Source organism: Cuculus canorus, chromosome 11 (assembly GCF_017976375.1).
Source record: "Cuculus canorus isolate bCucCan1 chromosome 11, bCucCan1.pri, whole genome shotgun sequence".
In the NCBI taxonomy this organism is placed as follows: Eukaryota; Metazoa; Chordata; class Aves; order Cuculiformes; family Cuculidae; genus Cuculus; species Cuculus canorus.
This window is the reverse complement of record NC_071411.1, coordinates 4,189,133-4,212,317: the sequence shown is the minus strand read 5'-3', so window position 1 is coordinate 4,212,317 and position 23,185 is coordinate 4,189,133. Positions and strand designations below refer to the sequence as shown.

The 23,185-nt window shown below is 37.3% G+C and overlaps 1 protein-coding gene across 16 annotated transcripts in view; it reads right to left on the bottom strand.

Annotated features, from left to right (window-relative positions):
- CACNA1D (calcium voltage-gated channel subunit alpha1 D) overlaps nucleotides 1-23,185 on the bottom strand; it is a 204,485-nt gene that overhangs the window by 11,128 nt on the left and 170,172 nt on the right. For 10 of the 16 annotated variants that reach the window (XM_054076355.1, XM_054076358.1, XM_054076344.1 and 7 more), the window contains 10 exons: nucleotides 19,750-19,788; nucleotides 19,199-19,327; nucleotides 18,399-18,464; nucleotides 17,560-17,651; nucleotides 16,319-16,478; nucleotides 15,103-15,230; nucleotides 14,884-14,980; nucleotides 13,787-13,889; nucleotides 12,622-12,723; nucleotides 6,878-7,008 (listed from right to left, as the gene is read on the bottom strand). In XM_054076355.1, coding sequence (XP_053932330.1) covers nucleotides 6,878-7,008; nucleotides 12,622-12,723; nucleotides 13,787-13,889; nucleotides 14,884-14,980; nucleotides 15,103-15,230; nucleotides 16,319-16,478; nucleotides 17,560-17,651; nucleotides 18,399-18,464; nucleotides 19,199-19,327; nucleotides 19,750-19,788 — 1,047 coding nt within the window. The remainder of the gene's footprint in view (nucleotides 1-6,877; nucleotides 7,009-12,621; nucleotides 12,724-13,786; nucleotides 13,890-14,883; nucleotides 14,981-15,102; nucleotides 15,231-16,318; nucleotides 16,479-17,559; nucleotides 17,652-18,398; nucleotides 18,465-19,198; nucleotides 19,328-19,749; nucleotides 19,789-23,185) is intronic. The other 6 variants (XM_054076352.1, XM_054076359.1, XM_054076361.1 and 3 more) reach the window with 1 other exon arrangement.

Here is a 23,185-nt window from a genome sequence, read left to right as displayed (position 1 = left end):
TTCCCATTCCTCTCAAGCCAGCTACCACAAGAAACCTTTAGAAAAAGGGATAACGCTGAAACCGTCAAGGACAGAGCTGCACATTAGAGAGAAAACAGACACCATAACCAGGACCAAGAACACAGTGCTTTTGTATAGGCCTTACTTACTTCAGAAAGGAGAGATTTTTCCTGGATTAACTCTTGCTGTCATGGTTCCAAGCAAAAATCACAATAATCTTGTTCTTGCCAACTCTTTTTTTAATCTCCTCAGGTTCAGAAGACTTCAAAGATTTCTTTATTAATGCTACACTTACATTAAAAACAATCATGTACAGCACTTGGCTCGATTCTTGATTATGATCTAAAAACCCAATTTGCTATTTTTTTCTGCACTTTTTGATGCAGACAAGGGCTGTCCCAACCCAACAGAGGTGTAGTTGTACGGCAGGACAGCACACGCGACTCGCCCTGCGGTGGCATGAAGATGTGTCAAGAATTTTGCATGTTTCGCAGCTCCAGAAGGAGCCAAAGGACCTTTGAGGGCACCAAATGTGGCTTGGTCCCCATCACACTGCCTACCACACAGGTTTCAACTCAAATTGCAGTCAGGTTTTCAGCTGAAAACAGAAAGAGTTGGTTTGCTGGGGAGCAAAATGGCATTTATGCAATGTGGGCAATCAGAACGTGGAAAGGGATGAACCAAAAAGCTTTGTATCTGACAGTATATATTTATTATAGCCTCCTCTTCACATTTCACTCATACCAGTATTTGACTTCCTGAAAACAGCGCTTGACTAATCATATTAGCTACATGTATTGGGCAATTATATTTTCTTTCTCAGGGATGAACTTTGAAAGTTATGCTATAATTGAACAAGGCTCTAAAAATCATTTACTAGTGAGTTAATATACAATCTACGTTTCATGAATACCCTGTGCTTTCTCACACTTCTTATGTTAATGGCATAGTCAAGACCTTAGCCAGGTTGCTAATGTCATCATTTTGTAACATGCTAAAGGGAAGTAAAATTAACACTTTAGACTTTCAGTCAAACCCAGTCTCAGTTCAGTCTAAGCCCTTCTGTGAACACAATACTCTCAGACAGTAGTATTTTGAGTTTTAACCCTGGCAAAACCCACCAGCTTATATTCCTGTCTGCCAAATTGTGACAAAGTCCTACAAATACGTATCTAAAAGCTGAGAAAAGCCACGTTTGGCAGCAACATATTTAGCATATTTAATTTCGGTTACATTTCCCACTGCCTTCTGGTTTACTTCTTGGTGAATTACTCTTTCTTTACTCAAGATAAAACAGACAGGTTTTATCATCACATCGCTCTTCAATAACGCTCATTTCCCTGTAACAAACCTCTTGCAACGACACAGTCAAAGGTGGAAGATTAAAACCTGGATCACTGTATGTGAAAGTATACGCTTGGTTAATTAAACAAATCAGCTTTATTCACTCACAGCCAATACAGAAGCCACAGGTTCTACAAGAAACATCCACCTGTGGAACTAAAATATTCCTCAGTTTATTTGCGCCACAACAATTTTGTGAACTATCATTAAAACAATTATTCCCATGCACCGCCTCATTTTACCTGGTGCAATCTAAAAGTATTCTAAGAACAATTCTTCTGCCAGGAGAGCACTGAATAGTGAGACTAATTCCCATTCTGACCTTCTACTAAGGCAATGCTTCATTAGATCAGTCATCTACCACTGAAGTGGAATGAAGGAATTGGTACTTATACATCAGTAGGAAAAACCCTCCTCGGAACCACACTTAATGTCTTCCGTGAAGATCACAGAGGTAGCACGGACTGAAAAAAACATTTGAATTTACCTCCAAGTACTTCAGAACCAAATCAAAGATCTCTCAAATAAAAGAACGCACACAAAAAACAAAGACAACCTTTCCTGCATCTCTCCATCAGTTTAACAGGAAGAAGGGTCCTTCTGATACAGACTTCCCTATATAACATTGTCCATTTTAGTCTATCCAGCAAGAATCCCAGAGACATTATAATGCACAAGAGGGTAATGGGAGCGTACGTTGTCCTCCATTTCTGAGGTTCTAAAAAGTGCTACGTTTAAATCTGATATCACTTCTCTTAGAAAAAAACCTGCGCAGATGAGTCTTTTCAAAAAGAGTGCCTGGAGAGTGATTTGTCTACATGTGCCAGAGCTGTGCTCCTTCAGATCTCAGGAGGCAGGTATTTCTCCGAGTACAACTTTAGGAGAACTTTAGTTGTTATTATATACAAAGATTGAAGACTAGCCACGCTCCCAAAGCATCATGCAATCATCAATCTCAAAAAAAAGTCAAATTTGAGTGTTATTCAGAAATTATATCCTCAGAGTCTTTGAGCACAGCTTATCAGACCTGCAGAGGAAAGGAAATCATGGCTGGATCCTCTTTACTTTCCCCAAGTGGAACAATAAGTGTAGATGGTGAAGACTGATATAAGAAATTTCATAACATTTCCTTTGGTTGGTAAAGATTACTGGAAAGGTCACACACTCTCTGGTATCTGTTATAAACTTATGTTTTATGGCGGATACTTAGTTCCTGCTCACGTCCATAGAATTCTCACTTTTCCTTAAAGGAAGCTTCAAAAGTATTTTATGCCATTTCCACAGTAAAAAACACCTTTTTTTTTTTTTTCTTTTCTAAATAACTGGAGATGTAAATAACAAATATTGATTTCTTTCCTATTTTTTGAGGACCGTAACACAAACCACATCATCTTGAGAAGCAAGGGGCCAGTTCTGCCATCATATATACATCTAATATCCACCTCAGCTCACCAGACTGAAAACCTGCCAGTTTCACAAGGCTGTTAAATCAGTCAGGGGGATCACATTTCTAAGAAAATGTGCTGAATAATCCCAGAATATGGCAGAATACAACATTCTTCAGTTTTGTTCATCTCTGATGTTCCAACACAAGAGTATTATTATTTGCTACACACAAATGTCTTTGCCTAATGTACCTCTAACTGGAAAAAAATTATTTTCTTTTTTTTTTTTCACACATGGGCATTAATATTTATTGCCTTTACCTTATACCTTTAAAACAAACGTTATTTTCATCAAAGACATTGGAAGATGAAAGGGTCTAACAGAACCAATAAAACATGCAAGAGACACGTTTAGGCACCTGTTCTACAGGGATAACTCTGATCATTGCATTATTCATGCTGTTCTGCAAGAGGACATCTGTTGTTTCTACTCAGGTTTTTCTATTTGGTTGTTTCTTTGAAGCAGAGAAAGAAAAGAGATTAATGCTACTGTGTTTGATTGCTTCTAATTCTATTTTAGAGATTGCACGAGAAGTTTGCGAAAGATCTTATTTCTTAATTGCAAAAGAACTTATTCCTTATCCAGACCCTTTCTCTTCAAAATCTAATTTTTGATGCTTTCCTTACTTAACTTTTTTCCTTGTAGGCATAAGGCAGATGAGACATATCAGTCCAACGGTTAGTTAGCAAACCAGTGACATACAGTGCACTGAACAACATAATTACATAATTAAACCAAGTAGGTCTTTAAATAGGCTTTCCTGTAAATGCACAAGATGACTTCAAATTAACATGATAATTCTGTGCAGCTGTGCCTTATGAGGCATAATAACACCTGCAATGTTTTCAAGATGGCACAAGGCACTAAAACACCACTGCTGTGTCCTAAATAGCAGCTCAAGAGACAATTAATGGTGCCACCATCCCTGACAAAGAGATGACACACATGTGCTTTCAAGTGCTGAAATAATAGGAGCTGTAGGAGTCCCTCAGTGACAAAAAATGTCATCTAATAACTCTATTTCTGAATTGCCCATTTAGAGATAAACTTAAAAGATGCTTTAAACTTGGAAAGCACCTCATGCAAAATCATCAAAACATGTTAAACACTCAAACATTAAACAGTTAAATCATATGAAAAAGACCACTTTTAACAAATGCTAAATACATTTAAAATCGATTTTCTACATATATACTAGGCATAAAACAGTAACACCATTTCAGATATCTGTCTTATATTAAGAAATTTGTGTAGAATGCAAGACTCCAGAGTCACGACTTTTAGGAAAAAAAAAAACCCTTTAATTGGTTATAAATACTGGAACCATAAAAAGATAATTTCCCCTATACCTAAATTCAGCCCACATCCATTTTGAGGTATGGTGAAACCTACATATTGAAGCAGTTCAAGCTCAGTTTAAGGAGTGCAAGAACAATACCCTTATTTAAATAATCACTAGCACCTACACTATCTCTATAGTCATGTAAAATACACAACACTCTTTTGAGGCATCTTATAGTGATACCAGGAAATGGAATAGATGCTTGTAAGCTTTGCTTCACAGATTTTAGAAGAATGATGGACATTTAAGTATATTGCTATATGAACTCACTGGATCTGAAATAAAGCATAAACATGAATTCTAAATACTTGGGTCTTCAGAGCTTCAGCCTTTGGCTCTGAAAATGTTCATATAAACTATTACATCTGTAGATGTAATGATAATGAACATGTTTTTACTACCTGCTGTTTTAGAGCAAAGAAAACCAAAATGAACAAAAACCCCAAAGCTACATTGACACTTCAACATAAAAATAAAACTGAGGTTACTGTGAACAGAATACAATAAGTAATAAAATAAGAAAAAAAAGCATGCAGAAAAATAGCTTAGTAGACCTACACTGTAGCAGTGAACATAAGAGACATAGTAGTCAAGTCTTGATTCGCCAGTGTTAGGCATCCTCATAGAGCCCATCTTCTAACGCTGAAGCTGAGTGCACTGCTCTACAACTACCCAAACGCTCCGTGCTTTCAAACCAGACTCTCTCCAAGCTAAGCCCTTCTGCGAACACGACATCAACATGAAAGCACAATTAAATCGAACTTGAGCAACAGATTAACCCCTCAGCTGATGCCTGCGAGAGGGTTTTTTTCTTTTACTGTTTACTGCAGGGTTGAAAGTACTTATAAAATTTGCAGAAATAAAAAAAAGCATAACTAGTTTAATATGAAACATGTGCCCAAAATTAATTTCAGCTCAATAAATCAGTGGTTTTGTGTACTTGTGAAGGGAAATACCCTTTAACTTTTTTTTTTATGTATTACCATATAAATAAATATATATTACATGTAAATAAACATGAAATATTGATGCAAACATTACATAAGTAAGTATTTTCCCTTGGAAAAATACTGTAGAATTAATTAATTCATTCTTAGTACTAGATGAAAGTAATTAAACTTGTTCATGCTTCACTTAACATTTATTTTACTAGCAATGTGACTACTGTTTGGCTCAATACAAATTTCCATCACTACAAAAAGACACCTCTTAAACTACTGCTACAAATATAATTTTATTCTGATTTTATCAGAAAAATATATTTTTATTCTCATTGGTTAAGTATCAGTTAATAGCACAAGAAAGGCACTTTGAGCCAATAACGTCCATTAATTTTTTGCCTCAACAATTGTTCCAAGAATTCAAACACAGCGTGGGTTTTGTCACAAGCCGTATATACCTTCCCTCTCAAAGTGGATGTTTACTCCCTGAAGCCAGGAAAAGAACGGCGTGGCCAACTATAGGAATCAGCAAACTGTAATTCACTTCTTGCTTCATTGAACAGTTAGAAACGGATTGTAAAGCTCTATAATGAGTTCTTTTCTCCCTTCCTTGCAGGAGAAAGGAGATGAGGAAGGCCAGGCGAGCTAATGCAGCAACTAAAGGGTTTACGCAATCCTTAGGAAGCATGTTCTTAACTAACTAATTAGTTCTGCAGGTAATTCCAACTACCTCAAGAGAAAGTAATGGATGTCAGCAAAAGGCAGCTAAGATCATTCTCTTAGATCAAAGTACCAATCAGCAGGATTTTTAACAAAGAATATAGTATCTGACTCACGTCAACACATTCCTCTCCCCCTTTTAGAAAAGCACTTTCACAACATACTCCTAAATTTTGTCATCGGAATAAAAAGCTATCAGAAACATTAATATCGTTATAGCTTGCAGAAATTTACCCAGCATTAACTGAAATTCGTGAAGTCTCAACCCAATGAAAATGGTGCAGTGTATGATGTCTGGAATTATTTGCGGACAGCCTTCCATTTGCCTGTTTCAAAGTTCATAGTAGAAGGATATCAATGGACAGCAATGTTCAGAATGTACTCTTTAGATCACATATACTCTATGGACCGCTTGCTACAGGCCTGTTGAGAGACAGATGGCCATATATACTGTCTTGGTTTCCATTCGATAGCTTGTTTTAAGAGACACTCAGAAGTATATGATGTTAATGGAGTATGTTAATGTTACCGCCTATAAGAGAAATTTATTAACATGAAGTTAAAAAAATCACAAATATTGAAAAATGCTGATAGGAAGGTATTTCACCAGTAATCATAAGTGGAAAAGAAAAAGAACAATGAGAATTAAGAAGAAAAATGATACCACATAAAAATCTCTTTACTGTAAAGGTAATGCATATTAGAAAGTTTCCTGAGAACTGGCTTATAGCATTGTCAGAACTCGAGAACAGTTAAAGGCAAACAAAGAACAAAAATGATAGCTCAGAACTTCATTTATCTGGTTTTACCTCAGCATCCTTAGACTGCAACGTACCAACTAGACTTGCTAAGAAATTCTGTAACTGCTGCTACTGTTTGAGTAATCCACAGAGAATAACTTTCAGCACTTACCTTGTTATAGACAGAACAGCAGGATTACGTTTTACTTTTCTGACGAATAAGGGTCAAAAGTGTCCCAGCTAAATAAAATCCTTGCAGCACTGCACAATCACCAATATTCATCTACCTGCTATTTCAAGTAAGCTCACAAAATGGTTAGTTAAAAATGTAAAAACAAAATCACCTGCAGAGCAATCGTGGTATTCTTCGCAGGATATTTCCCCACCAGTCCTTGTTCTTTGCGTTTCTTGAATTTCCTAAAGTAGTCCTGTATCAGGAAGGTGGCATAGAACTTCCCCACGGTTACCTCATCATCTAAATGAACAGACCAGACAGATCTCTCCCAAGTCAGCACATTTATCAATAGCCTGGACACTCATATCTGATTGGGGGGGAAAAATGTGATGGGTGCAATAGGTACTATGCTCTCGGCTTACAACAATGGAACCTGCAACTAACTTAACAGCAATGTTTTAGCAAGCAGTTTATGAGTTTATGCTTAATCAGTTAAGTGATCTCACCCTTAATAAAGAAGAAAATACAATACTTTACCAAGTCCCATGTATTTGTAAGTTAAGTTTGTCTAAATTCCTAACCAAAAACCATAAACAAGTTTGTGTATGGACAGAAGCTGGAAGACTGGCTTTAATTACTTGGAACAAACCGATTAAAAGAAAAGCTACTATGACTTAGATACAGTGATGTTCATAAAAGTGACTCTATAAAAAAAAAACAGGTTCTGTTTACGATATCTTTCTTTTTTTATTTTTTCCACTACTGAAGCATATTTGCTCAGTCAATGTATCGCATAGCGTTGTACTAATTGCATGATGACTTGGACACCTTTACAGCTTACTGTGCTATGCATGTTTTTTTGCTGGTGTCATGCATTCTCGGCAATACCTGAGCATCTTCTGGTTGGAATTTTGTTTGTGTCCCAAATGCTCATGTTGGGCTGTATCTTCTGCTATCTTTTTGCCACCCAAAAAGACAGATTCTTGACTGTGAGGAAATCCCACAGAGGTTACTATTTCACATATTTGCTATGAGGCTCCTGCTTAAGCGAAGGTGAGGTCCTTAGCCAACCTTGGCAGGTGATGACGATAACAGTAAATATGAAACAACACGCTGCTTTCTCACATTACTGCGTTGCATCAGCTCTGCAACGCTGATAGAAAGGAAAATAACTTCCACTGAAAAGACAGACAAACTGCAAGTGCATTAACCCTAGCGTTTTTACAGAGTCACTGTTGTGAACAATATGCAAATTTCAAATGTTCACAGTCTAGAGGCAGGTATCCTATGAGGACATCGAAACCACCTGGTCCATAGCATCTTAAGAGCATATGTGCCTGTTCTAGGAGTCCCACTGAATCATTCAGCTGTGCGGGTTTGATCTCTCGATGAGTAACGCTTGCCAGAAAACTAGGAATAGTTTTCTATTCAAAAACATTGCTTTTGTTCTCACATGCTTTCCCCCCTCCTAGAGTTATCTGGCGTGAAGTTTTTTCCCTTCCTGCTGTGTTGCCTGATCTCTGGATTTTTTTCCAATATCCTGAGATAGTTATTTGCACCACGGTTGCTGGTCGGCTCCTGCCATACATAAAAGGAGGGTGTGTTCCAGGCATCGAAGTTCTCTCCACCGTTAGGGCCCAGGAGCGGATGGGCAGTAAGTTCCCATCATTCCAGTTGTCCTCGCTGGGACAGACATGTGCTTAACCCATCTCGGGATCTGTATCACTCTGTACAGTTCTGACTTGACTAAACATGGGACATCTAACATGCCCAGACACAGCTTAAAAACCTTTTTTAGAACCTATGGGTATTTTTTTAGTTTAATATCATTTATTTTCTCTAAATTTTGACTCTCTAATGGAACTTTAGGATAGACTTAATATTGGTTTTTTTGTTCTGTGTTTTGTCTTAGGTTTTTTTATGTACAAATAAATTCTGATAAGCAAGCTTTTTCTCTAGCAAATTCTCTAATCGTTTGTCACACACTGTAACATTACACATTAACATTTGATTAAAACAGAGTCTCCTTCTGTCTTCATTTTATCAGTAATAATACGTCCCAATGTATCTCCCTAATGATAGTATTTCTAATAGTATTTTTATCTTTTGCTAATTTCATTCACTTTTTTCCTTTACGTAATTTACTTTCATATCAATAAAAAAGGATGGGGAAATCCAATCCATGCACAATATTGTTTTTAAATTCGTTTTTCCCTCTGTGACAAAATCTGTCTCAAAATGAATCCTCTACCATTCAAAATAAGCTCCTCTCATGATAATGTCTGAAATGGGCTGTACGCATGTGAGAAAGTACAACAGGCGTTGACTTCAGTAAGAATGCACCAGGGATGTACTCTCCCAGCATTTTGTTTGTCTTTATATGTATCAAAGCAAAAATAATTATAATAATAATTGATTTAAAATACTTTGGTTGGGAGACCAGTCTGTTGCAGGAAATATCTTTGCACATTCAAGAGCTGCTCTGCCAAACGCTGACATCTCTTCAAAGGCCCCCAGTCCCCCCAGTTCCCACTAGGAAACAGCAGGAACTCCACGGCTCACGAGAAGCTCATCAGTCTACAGGTTCAGTCTCAGCAGTGAGAAGCTTTTTAATAGACTCCATAAATCCAATTTCTAAACTTGTTGTGAACATTCGCTTTGATGTTCACCTGTAATCTCCCTTGGCAGCTCCTCAAGGAGACTAATGGTGCTTTGTATGAGGAAGAGATCTCTTATAAACCACCTAATCTAAACTTGCCTGCCTTCCTTTAGCTGATCTACAATCTAGCCTTGGTCAAACTCCCCAGATAAGCCTTTCCCCACCCTTTATACTACTTTTTTCCAAGTATTTGAACAGAACTTTTAAGGAAGTCATATAGCAAATGGCTCCTAGAAAGAACAAGCACATAGAAGTGACAGACTCGATATAAGATATACTATTATGGGTTGGACTTAGAGCAGGTTTCAAGTCAGGCTACGACATCGCACAACTACTGACTGTACCTGAGATGACAACACCTGCAAAGTCTCAGCATGCAGAAATGAAGGCCCCTTATTAATCACTCTGGACGAGCACCAATTTTTTTGCAAGTGTATCGGATGAATGCATTACCGGTTTGCTGAATCGTGCAGCCAAAGCCTGTCAGGTACAGGCAAGGTGCGTGTGTGCTTCACAGGCACAGTCAGTTGTACTGCAGACACGTGCACACAAGAACTGAAGCCTGGCCAAGGGGAGCCATCCTTGACTTTGTTTTTTGGAGTAACACACATATAGCCAGATACAGACAGGTAAAGGGAGGCAGCTAAGCATAACTGACCACAAAATAGACAAATCTCCAATTACAATTAGTGGCAGCCAAAGGAATCATTTCAGTAGGAATTTTTTGTAAGAGGGCAAAAAATATTAGGCAGGATTAAACGGGCTTGCAGGTGGAGACTGGGGAGTTTAGAGAAAACAGGTGAATCTTTGGTGAGTTGTATGCATTTCTGCTACTCTCGTCTCTCAAGAATGTTAACTCTTTCAAACATTCAGGTATTTGACCGATATTCTATGTTTTCGCAAAGCAGTTTCATTTTTCTGTGCTGCAAATGTGTTGCTAACTATTAAAAGTTTAATTAAGTTCTAGTAATGAGTTATTTAACCAGTCCCAATAATCGACTGTTCATTTCTAGTGTATCTATTTATGATTCAGGAAAAAATGTTACTCAGATTATTTTCATTTTACTCTGCAAATGGTTGTTCTGTTTGTGTTCTGGAGGCATGCTCACGAGCACGTGGAGGATCCAGCGTTCAGCAATACTAGAGAAGAACATTATAAACTAGACCACTCAATACTTCTAAATGCAATTGATTTTAACATCCTCAATTTGGATGTTTTGTTGCTTTATTTGAAGAAAATTTTCTGTGTCTGAGCAGATTGTTATTATCGACAGTGTTACTGTCATATACAATTTTCTTTTGATTTTTAAGCATCAATAGAAACTGATTTCTACTTCATGTGAAGCTATTTTACACTCATAAGGCATACGAATGTAAAATAGCTATATTCCTCTTTTTTCTAGGTGGGTTACAAAATTTTCTGTTTTCAAGTAAGTCACAAGGTCCAGAGAGAAACAAGCCAAAATGAAATAACAAGACGGTAAATCTTAAGGACTTCCCAACATGTTCTTATTTATACTGGGTTGTAGAAGCCATTCTATTTCCTGTCAATCAAGCAGCGATCCAGGTTTTCAGCCTTTTAGCTACACTCAAGAACTACATTTGCAGAATAAATATTAGCAATGAATTTTAGTAAAGCTGAAAATAAATATACGGCTTATATTCAGCAATGAAATGAAGCTGAAGTTAACAGTGAGTTACTATGTAAGATTAGTTCTAGGAATGTAATCTTGACAGATTGTTTGTCAGATCGATTTAGGCAGGCACAGCTCACTGTTCTGAAGCATGCATCTCTATTTCAATAAAAAAGTGTAGGGGAATAAAGTTGGCAAGAGGCAACGCTAATTCCATGCCACCACCCTAAAACAGAATTGCTTCAGAATATTCGGAAAGACTCATAGTTGAAAGGAACAGAGGCTGCAGAAAAAGCTCAAGCACATAGTTACAACAATAACAAAGCAATTCATCTATGCCATGCAAGCACTTAGGTGTAAGGCTAAAAACAACAGAGTAGAACACAGAAAGTTGTTTTAAATGTGCAGTATCAGTTCCCTTTGGGATAGTCAAATTTGCTGGATTTTTGCCTTCATCCCCACTGCTCTCCGGCAGCCACCACACCAAGAGCAAGTGGCTCCCTCCAGGCACGAAGCTACCGCTGGCTCTGGGGTCATGCTGAAGGGCAGTGCAGCAGCATGCTCCTGCTCCCCTAGAGACCGAGAGCATCACCTTCGCAAAGGGATCAGCCTCCACCACCATCGGGCCTGGGATCTTGAGTCTGCTTCCAAACCTGAGTCTGATCAGTCTCGAAAGCTGCCGTAACACTATAAAAGTACAATAAACTACAAGAAACACCAGATGATTACAACGGGTCTGTCTCTTGGATGGCTAGATAAAAACATCCTGGGTGAGTGCAACAGATCCTGCACCTTTAAAACATGAAAAAGCAAGTAAAAAACAGTCACCTAAACCTATACTACAGCATAGTAATAAAAATGTATATATTGAAAAAGGCTAAATATATATATTAAGATATATATATTTAAAGAAAGAGATGTAACAAATATTTGGCATCATTTATAGCACATAGGAACACCTAATATACGTGCCTTGTAGTTCTCGCGAACTACAATAAAGATATCTCTTTATTTGGGCCATATTCATGGCTCAGTCATGCTAGCAAAAATCTGAGCCATTTCTATTATCTGCTGACTATGGAATTGCTCTGGTTTAAACCAGTGTAACTGAGATAATTTAGCCTCTTGCTTTATCAGTTTAGCAGTAAAAATACTTTTAAGCTGACGACTAATTTCTTTCACATTTCTCCCAGAAGCATTCAACATATACAAGGATATAAACCATAATGTAGTTTACATGGTCAAGCTTAATTAGCACAAAACATGTTATCTTGCTTAATGCATTGAATGCTTAATGCATAGGTTTAGTTTATTTTGCTGAATGACTTGAAATCAAGTCTCGATTCAGGTCTAATAAGGCATTTTTTTGAAGCAAGAAAATAAGCATAAGATTTTCCTCTTTCTTTCTGTTTTGCTCTAAGGAATTTGTACTTATCAGCCCTATATGTATGATCTAGTGTGACAGGATATAACTTTCTCTATATTTATTTTGCTGTTATTGTCTGTTGTCCTTTAATGACATTATAATTGAAAAAGTAATAATTTTATTTCTTTGGTTCCTAACAATCTAGAAAGACCAAAATGCACAGAGAATAACGTATTGCAGTTTATCGGACTGACCGCCAGCTGGAGGGACAACTTGATCAAGTAATTTCATGCTCGTTTTCTTCCATATTTTCTTTATAACTGCTCTAAGTTCTTCATTTGCTTGCTCTAGGTTACCTGTGGCAATGAAATAGAAAAATTAAGGATGGCAATTATGTTTCAGCCAGGCGCAATGAACAATCCTTTGGGTACTAATTAGCTGTATGCAAATAAAGACTGTGATAAGAATACTTTGCAACAAGCCTAAGATACAAAGAGCAAATAACAATACTACAACAACTAAGGAAAAGAAAGGATGCAAGTGAGCTCCTGGGGCTCTCAAATCAGTCTCTGGAGTACTGCAGTGTTCAACCACAGATCTTTGCTCTATTCTGTTACTGCTTAATACCTTCCACTTAAATTGTGCAGAAAGTGATGATTTGCTCTTTACAAGCCACTTCTTTCCTGATCCAAAGCTGAGCCTTTATTTGTTTAATCATAGCAATTACTCAGTTGTACAGGCGTGAATGTTCCAGCAACTGACTACTGAGCAGTTTTCCACCTCTTGCAGTGCTCACCTTTACCACAGCAATGCCTGAGGGGGCTCAATCTCATCAGTTTGTCATTCACAGTGGAACTCAAATTCTGCTTAGAATAGCAGAAGGCATGGAACAGAAAGTAGTAAAAGATGGTAGAATAATGAAAAAATGGAGGAAAATAGAAAATTCTTTGAAACATATCACTATTTTTTAAAACTTTTCCCTCTTCGAAGCCCATGACAGGAACCCATTCAACCCAGTCAGAATTGGCCTTAACCAAACTGGGGATGTTGCTTTCAAACTGTGCAAAAGATGCAGAGTAGAGAAGAAGGAGCATCTTGGTTGGACAGAAAAGGGAACTCATTCATTGCTTGCAGTGGAATTCCTGTTATGCCACTGTTATATGTTTTTATCTGATGAGATAAAAGCATATAATAATTGCTGAGATTTCTTGGGCTCTGGCTGTGCTATCCCTTTCCTTTCATTTCCTAGTAAATCAATCCTAGCAACAGTGAATACAACCCATGATCCAAAAGCAAACCTAATCCAGTAAGACTAAGGCAGACTTACACACATCTAACAATATGAATAAAGGAAATTATAACTTTGCCGCACTGTACCTTCTGAGAAGTGCAGTAAAGGCTTTACAGCTAAGAACTTACCTTCTGTTTTTATCTTTAGAGCAGTCCTAACCAAAGCAAACAAAGTAGCATTGAACATGACAGTTCCGTCACTGTTTAGCGGCATATTCATGGCTACCAATCTCTGTAAATGAGAAAAGGAAAACAAACTTTGATATGCATTTGTTAGAAAATAAAAACTCCTGTAATGCTAATTTCCAAAACGGTGATGGGTTCAAAAAATACATCATTGAGAGGCATAAAAATTGTGTCTTCAAAAAAAGTTATCTTCCATCCTAGCTGCTTATAATAAGCACTCAACATTGCTTCTTTCTGTTATTAATCACACGAATCCTTATACAAAGGCTAAAACTGCGCAGTAGTTTTCAGAAGTTGTTTATTGAATTCATTTGCAAACACTGAAGCTCAGTTCTCGGCTATGACTATAAGTCACACTATGCAGGTAAAGAGGACACCGTCATCTCTTTTGCACTGCTTTTCAACTTTTATATTAAAACACAATTAATCCTCATCTAAATTACACATTGTACCTGAAAATTCTACATAATTTGAAATTAACTTTATTTTTCAGTCTTCTCACTGCTGTGTGTTGCCTTGCACAGTTACTCACTTCATCTTGCAGTCCCCACCCTTCAATCTCATTTTTGTGTTTAATATGCAGCAAAATTCTCATGAAAGTGACTGTAAAAATGCTGTATCAAAACATAGTTGTCAATTAAAGTCAAGTACCACCCTTTTCTCCCTGAGACTGCAGAGAAATCAGAAATGTCACTGGGTTGAAGTATTCTCAAATGTGACGCTAGGTCACCAGAAACACATGGATGTGGTAGTTCATATACGTGGCAATAATAGACTAATGATAGATTTACAGACCAACTCCATTCACTTTGATGCTCTTGGAAGAGTTTTCCATTGGTGGTAACTATTCAAATGAATACACTGAAAGAAATGACACTAATTTTGCTGGTTTAAGTAAAGTCTGTAAATAAAATGGGAATTCTTGAGGGTGAAGGAGGTCTTCTGAACAGAGAGGATTACTGTGCATACATGATGTATCAGGCAGAACTGAATGAATGAATCATGAGAGAAACCTGGAAAGAAAATAGGGTAAAACCTACCTTGCAGGCCACTCGGTGAGGGCATAGTTTGCCGAAACCAAGTGGAGGCTGGATGCGTCTCAGTAACGTAACCACATCAAGATGCTTTATCCTTCCCCTAGGACCAACATACATCAGTTACCAAACGTACACCCATTCCCAAAGAATATAGTAGGCTCTGCATTTATTGCCTTATACTGCCTTATTTATAAGCCTTATCAGAGAAACGATCAAACTTACTTTGCTTCAGGGTCATATTCTGACCATATCCTTTTGAACTCATCCAAATGATGGGGACCCAGAATAGACCAGTCGCGTGTCAAATAATCAAAATTATCCATGATCACAGCCACAAATAAGTTTATAATCTAGAAAAGTAATTAAGAACAATGTTCCTTAATCATTTTGAAATGTTAAAAAACATTCAATAAAATAGTTTGATAAGGTAGCAGGTTAAGAATTCAAATAAATAAATTGATCTCATAAACAATTTTTGTCAAATATCATCAAATATCACATAAAATACTTGCTAACCATTTAACTCACTAACTGGAAGCAATGATATGACAAGAGCGTGACTATCTTAGAGCACTCAGTCTTTGACATAGGTTGTAACATGGTTTTGTTTCTCTTCCTCGATTTGCCAGATGCCACTGCACTAAATTAAAGAATGGATCCAATGCATGTTTTGACACGGTCCAGATCTCAGGAAACAGCTTTTGTATTAACAGGATTCAATCATGACAATAAGATTTCTGCATACGTTTCGTTAACACAGAACATGATACAGAACAGTGGAACACGTGTGTTTACGTTAGTCCACAAAGCCCTGTTCAACCACTCTCCTTTTGCCAGGGGAACAGTACTGTGAATAGAACAAATCAACCAGCTTAGAACAGACACCTGCAATGAGGAAAAACATCTTTCAAGGACTATTTTAGAGCAAATAATCCATTATGCCATGGATTAGGGAGAAAAGCTATCATTTATATCTCAGGTGCCACAATTTGAGTACACACTTGCAGAGACACAAAATCAAATTCTGCTGAGTTCAAATAATACAAAGAGCATCACTAGGAAGTCGAAGGAATTGTAGCTTTGTTAATTAATTTAAAAGGACCTCAAAAGGTCATCTAGTCCAGTCTGCCCTGCAATAAGCAGGGACATCTTCAACTCAATCAGGTAGCTCAGAGCCCCATCTAACTTGACCTCGAATGTTCCCAGAGATGGGGAATCTACAGCCTTTCTGGTCGACCTGTTACAGTGTTTCACCATTCTCACTGTAAAAATCAGTATAAAATACAGGGTTTAGGACTATGCATGGAAAACTATAACCTTGCAAAATCGTTTTAGGTATGGGATTCTCAATCATTCTCTGAACCCGTTGCTCTTTTAGTTCAGAAGAAATTCAAAGTGCCAAAGCTCACTTCTGTGGATAAGCACAAGCTAGACTCACCAAAAACGCACAAAGCATGTAAAAACTGATAAAATAAATGATGGCAAAATTGCTTCCACATGTGTATTCTTCCCCTGGATTATAATCGGATTCTGGATCACAGCGTTTTCCAGGCAAACATGCCAGCATGATTTCCTGCCAGGCTTCTCCTGTTGCACACCTTTATAGGGCGACAAAGATAAATGAAGCATTATTTGAACAAAACGGATTAAAGATGTATTAATTTGATAAGTTCTGACAAGATGCTTGGAGCCGTACAAGCATAAATGTGAAGACAGATCGTGAACTTTACAGAGCAGCAACCAACTAAAAAATACAGAAGAGGTTTCAGAAATGACAAGCATAGACCTGACATTATAAACACATTTTATAAGGTAGACTAATGCACCAGAAAGGCTTGCATGGAAAAAATTGAACCCTAAATTGTGATTTAGGAGTTAAATACCTACTGCAGCGGAGCTGCTGTGTACAAAAGCAGTGTGGTGTACAAAAACCTGTTATAAAAGAAAGGATCTATTTGTAACAGATTAATTTCCTTTTCCACCGTGTTGCTAAAGAAATGCTTGTCCCTAACTATTGCTATTGCACAGTTGGGTAATGCCTGTGTACAGCCCCGTGATGTCAAATATTTAAGAGACAATTACATATTAATGACATTTTGGGCTGTGCCCGTTAAGTAGTTTCAAAGACAAAAGTCTTTACATGCATAAAGTGACTCAGATCTCACTGAGGGATGGCTTTGGTCTCAGATAAGGAATGACCTGCTGGTTTTGGCAGCCAGGTTAGCAACAATGCATAGGAGCCAAGAGAATTTACAGAACCACAGGCAAGAGAGCTCTCGGGGTTGTCACCTTTAGAGGCATCTTTCTTCCGTGTCATTCCCTTTCCTTACTCCGAGACACTTGGAACTTCTCCCAGCAAATGTCTACCCTCTTGTGCTCTCTATGGAGAGAGATTCCATGATCCTCCTACACAAAGATTAAGCTACTTTTGCCACCCTAAGGTTTTGTCTACTGTTTATCTGATATTTCTCTTCTGCGAGTTACACCCTCTATTTCTTGTCATCTCTCCCTGCTGTGCCAAGGGACGCTCAGCACACAGCCACAGGGGCGTGTGCTTCTGATGCTAAATTGATTCTCCTTTGCAAACATATTTTGAACAAATGTACGGTACAAGAGCTGCAGACATTATTGATAGATCAATGAAACGGGACGCATTACGTAAGAATTAAGGTTACTCACCTGAAGAGAAGCAGCACAGCTTGAGGGAAAGTCTGAAAATTGTTGTTTCTGTTGATTTGATTGTTGTCCTTCATGGCCACTTTTCCAAAAACCTACAATAAAACAGGGTTTGGATTTTCATCCTAGTGATTTGCTCTGTCAGAAGCTGTAGGCCTTGCAGTCTAAACTTGCTTTAATATATATGAAAAAGCCTTTCACAAATACACTTTCTTTACTCTCTTTATTCTTTCCTGATGATGATGTAAACACATTAAATACATGACATGTACAAGATAATTCTTAATAACTTAATTTAGCATCAATAAACCAATATAATGCTAATACGTATTCCTGTATTTCAGGTGAAAAATATTATTTGTTTTAAACTAGCACCTACAGTCTTTTATTGATATTAAAACCCTACTGCACTAGATATTTTACATACTTGTAGTAAGAAATAATTGCGGTCCTGAAAACCTCCAAACTAAACAGAGAACGAGAGATGCAAAGACAGAAACCAAAGCACAGACATTTTGAGCATCCTGTCTCAGCCAGAGATGGAAATGAGTTCTGTTCCTCAAAATTAAATTGCTATTCCTTGGCCATAAGGCTATTACTTAATTCAGAGAAATTAACGCCATCGTGCTCTTGCACATGTTCCTCAACTGTAAGGACATTCAGTTGGGTTTTCTGACTACCAAAATCAGAACCAAAAGAAGATATTTAAATTTTTCTGAAGGCTCTGCCTTATATATAACCCCTCTATGCATGGAATGTTTAACAAGCACCCTAGCAAACAAGTCTCAGAGTAGCCAACACTGCACTTTTGTTTCATGCCAAAAAAAAAATGCTATAATTACCTGCATTCCAATGACAGCATAGATGAAGAACAGCATGGCTATCAGGAGGGCAACGTAAGGCAGAGCCTAGAAACAGGACAGGTGCATCGCCGTTTAATAATTTCACACCACAATTTCAATTTCCATTTATGAAAATAATTTCTCTGTACAACAAAGCCTTTTCCAAGGCTTTTCTACTTATGCAAATGCTTAAAATGTTATTACCTGTTGCTTTTAATACTCTGTTGCATACAACGAACTCAAACTTCATTACATTTGAAATTATTTTTGCCGGCAATCCAGGGGGAAGAATCGTCTTTGGCAGTTTTTAATTTTATTTTCATTACTGACTCTGACAACATGAAGATACCTCCTTCTATACAGAGTTTTATTAACTTCACGTTCATCAGAGTTTTCAGGTGCAAGGATTCAAATATCTATTTGTTACACTTATTAAATCAGTTTTACATAAAAAATAGATGAAATTCCTCTTTTGCAGTCATCTAATAAAATGTGTGCAAGTATGAGAGCTGTGTGTGTCAAAGCTGTCCCCTTTAGATATATCAAATAATTTTTTTTTAAGTACTAGTGAAATCTCATGGTAACAGCTAATATTAAACGACAAACAATGACTCCTGGACTCACTGAAGTAACTGGTGAAGTTTATATTGGCATTAGTATGCAAATGTATTTAGCTACATCATTACTGATAGCATGAATTTCAAAAGGAATTTGTTTTGGACTCCGCAGGGCATCGCTTCATAAAATTAGGCATATACATCATTGTAATTCTAAAGCAAATTGAAATAAGTTTTGCTAACCTGAAATGACTTAATAAATGTCCACAGCAAAGTTCTGATTCCTTCTCCTCTGCTAAGCAGCTTCACCAACCTCATCACCCGGAACAGACGGAAAAAAGTGATGGAGATTCTAGCGCTGTCTTCAGAGTTCTGAAGAGCATCATGAAGAAGTCAAACCAAATACAAACTTAAACATGCAACACTTCCAGAAAAAAAACAACATCAAATGCAAAGGTGGAAGAGGTAAGATTTTAAAATGTATTTTGAAGGCCTTTTCACCTCGATAAACATGACATGAAAGGAAAAAAATACATGCTAAAAACACAAGACCTGTAGAAATGCTTCACACATCACATGCATTTCCAAGTTTTCTGGTTTGTTAATAAGGATCATATTGGGTTTGTTTGTAGTAGACTTCGATAATACACTGACAATGAATGCAAACCACTGCATAACACCTTTGTATTAAGACAGTTATGAAAAATACAGAAAAAATCGGTGGAAAATAGACATGGTAAAAAGAATAAACTCAAGTAGAGGTAAAACCACTGGGGTCAGTTTACTAATCTTACCCCAGACTCATCAGTTGTGACTGTTTCAGTTGGCTTTGGCTTTAAAAAATTAAGAACATCAAATATTAAAATCAAGTAAAAGATCAAAAACCTCAGCTTAACCATAAACAGAAGGAAGGACATTTTTTATTTCTAAATGTAAATTAACATCATTCAACTCAATATACTTGCTGAACAAAACATTAATATCCTTATTAAAACCTGCCCTTTAGCATTTCACGTCAGCTGACTCATACTAAAATCTGCTAATATAAAACACGTTTAAAAGACTTAACGGAAAGTAAATACAAAATAAAATATCTGCTTCTATACAAGCCAAAGAAAATTAGCCATCAACTTCTACCAGTTGTACGAAACTGTAGCAGCAAGCCTAAGCAAAACTCAAGAACAAAGCCTTGGGGTCAAACCAACCTTTCAAGGTCTCTTTTCTGCTGTGCTCTTTTCGATTAATTACCCTATCACTGGAATCTAACCATCAAGTAATTGCGTGTTATATGACATCAAGAGCTCCCTTAAAGCAAAGTCATTCCTTTGAGTTAACTCAGTGATGAACGCTGGGCTTTGCAGTGCTTAACAAGGACAGATGCTCACTCTGCCAAAGCAATAAACACTTTTAGCACAGCGACATGAAGGTTAACCCTTTAGCACAGGGCAAACAAGAAGGCAGCACTTGTACTCTCTCGTCGTCTATGAAGTATTCATATACCTGAGCTGTCTTAGCAGGATAAGGCACAGAGGGAGGGCTTTCAGGATTTGATTGACCCTTTTGGAACAGACCAGTACGACCCTCAGGAGATACAGGGAGGAAAGAGGAACACACCTCTTATTCACAAAGCAAAACTCTATGTCCTGTGAAGAAGAAACTCCCTTCTCTATAGTGTCTCTGGCTATCTTTGGAGAAACTCTGATATCCTAAATGGTCTTGTACTTAGCAAAGCAATTAAGTTGGCACAGCTTCAAAGACCAACTGTCTATGCTTGCTTGTGCATGAACAGATTCACAGCAGCCTCTTCCAAAGTTGAATGGAAGCAGCTTTAAAAACATTTATAGATCAAATGGGATTCTGGATGTTAGATACAAGTGATGGGTCTCACTCTCTTGCCTACAATATCCTCCTTTTAAAGGGGCACCTTTCAACAATTATTGTCACATAACGTGGCAACGACATGATGCCCTCCTCAGTGCTGCTTCCAACACACTGCGGATGCATCACACGCTCTCAGTGCTGTGCTTCACTAAGTAAAATCTCAAGTGTTGCTGTCACCTAAGATAAAACTTGAAGAGAAGAAAGGAAAAGAGAGGAGCTGATTCTGCTCTAAATATTGGTGGTGTATTACACAAACATACAATGGTCAAGAAAAACCAAACCAAGAATAGGGAGTACTTCATTGAAGTCAGATCATCAGCAGTATTTATTAAAATATTAATTGTATTCTCTATTGCCTTTTCGTGAAACATATATCATATAAAGAGGTATCACAATGGGAAAACAAGGTAAAAATAACTGTTTGACTCTGTGCAATCTACATGTGTCAGGATATCAATATTTTCTGAAATGTAGAGTTTTAAAACTGTTTAAAGGATTATTACCAAATTGATGCGTTAATATTAAGCAACACCCAGATATCCTCAGTAGATTTCAGTAAGCAGAGTATTTGGCAAAACCAGCTGTAAAATCTACACTTTGTAAGCATTTATACACCACACAAACCCCCTGCTGTTGGTGAAAGACAGTTGCTGCATTAGAAAACTCCTGCATATTCCAACAATTTATTATAAAACCATCAAAATATAGATTAAGGAGAAATTATAATCACAAGCATCATAAATGCCAAAATATCACAAAAAAAAATGAAAAAAGCTTGCAAAGCACTCTACCTGCATTGCTCACAAACCTGTACGCTTTACACAGACCCACATTGCTATTGACTTTTTGGTACAAAAAGAAGTTTCCTTTTTATCTGATACTTTTACAGAAAAAGGGTTTCATTATTTCATTATATCTTCTGCAGGCAAAGCCTAAAATGTCATATTAATCTCTGGTGACTGACTCATGCTGAGCTTGATACTGTCTTAATCAGTGAGCAAATTACTTAATTAGCATACAATATTTTGTATCAAAAAATTAAAACTTGAAAATTAAATGAAGTCTCTGACAGATTCGGAACAGATTAAGTTACGGTATCATCACAAATTGACACTAAAATAATGGAGGAAAATGCTGAGGTTTGCATTTGGGAGTTCTTCCTCTTAGCTCTTAAAAGGAGAAGGATTGGCCCCCAAATAAGCTAAAGACAGTATTGGGATAGCAATAAATGATGTGATAGATAAGAACAGAAAAAGGTTATTTGATTCCTATAGATTTTTATGTAACCGTTTTCCAAAAGAAAAAATAATGAGGAGTATGCATTAAAATTTGGTTATGAAAAAACCTTCACTAAAGGATGTTTAGTGATGTGTGGGTGATAAACCCACCCCTTTCCTACATATAACTGTCTGAATAATTACTTAATTCTCTCTTTGGAAAATTCAGCCAGAGCTCAGATTACCAAAACTATGTTCTGCTGCAGGGGCTCAGGAATCAAAGAATCATAGAATAGTTTGGGTTGGAGGGGACCTTAAAGGTCATCCAGTTCCACCCCCCTGCCATGGATTCCACTGGATCAGGGGCTCCAAGCCCCGTCCAACCTGACCTTGAACACCTCCGGGGATGGGGCAGCCACGACTAATGACTGCAAAATTCCTCAACTTTTTTTTCTTGGTCTGAAGGTCACTGAACGTATTTGTGCATCTGCACTTGTGTATCCATATTTGTGTATTTATGGGACTGTGTAGTGCACATCCCTCTCATAAATCCCTCTGTCTCAGCTTCTTCAGACCAAGCAGTCCTAATTGTCTGTCTGTGATGGCTGAGCTGCTGCTGGTAGGAAGTGTTGGGATGTCATGTGCTGAGGTTATCAATTACGGACACTGGAAAGAGCAGGCCAGGAATGAAAAAGGAAAACATCCTGTTCACAAAATGTAAATGGATCAAAAATACCAGGGTGAAAATAGATGCCAGAAACAAACCATGTAAACAAACTCCTGATCCCACAGGATTTTTCTCCTACTGAATCTGAAAATACTCAACTTCTGCCCATCGTTGTCCAAGTGTTCTGGCTATCGACATTTTACAGTGAGTTTATCTCATTTTTTACCATCTCCGGCATTTGTCTCTGATGATACACAGCAGCTTGGTTTATATTATTAATATTAATTACAATGAAGCTAATGTGGTGATATACTACAAAGAAAACATTATTCATACATATTTATAAAGGAAATGCTTATCTAAGAGACAAAGTTAATTAATGTTTATGTGTATCCATCCAGCACAAGGTAATATTAAGATCTGGGAAACTAAAATTAAGATAACACAATCTTCAGTAACGATGAC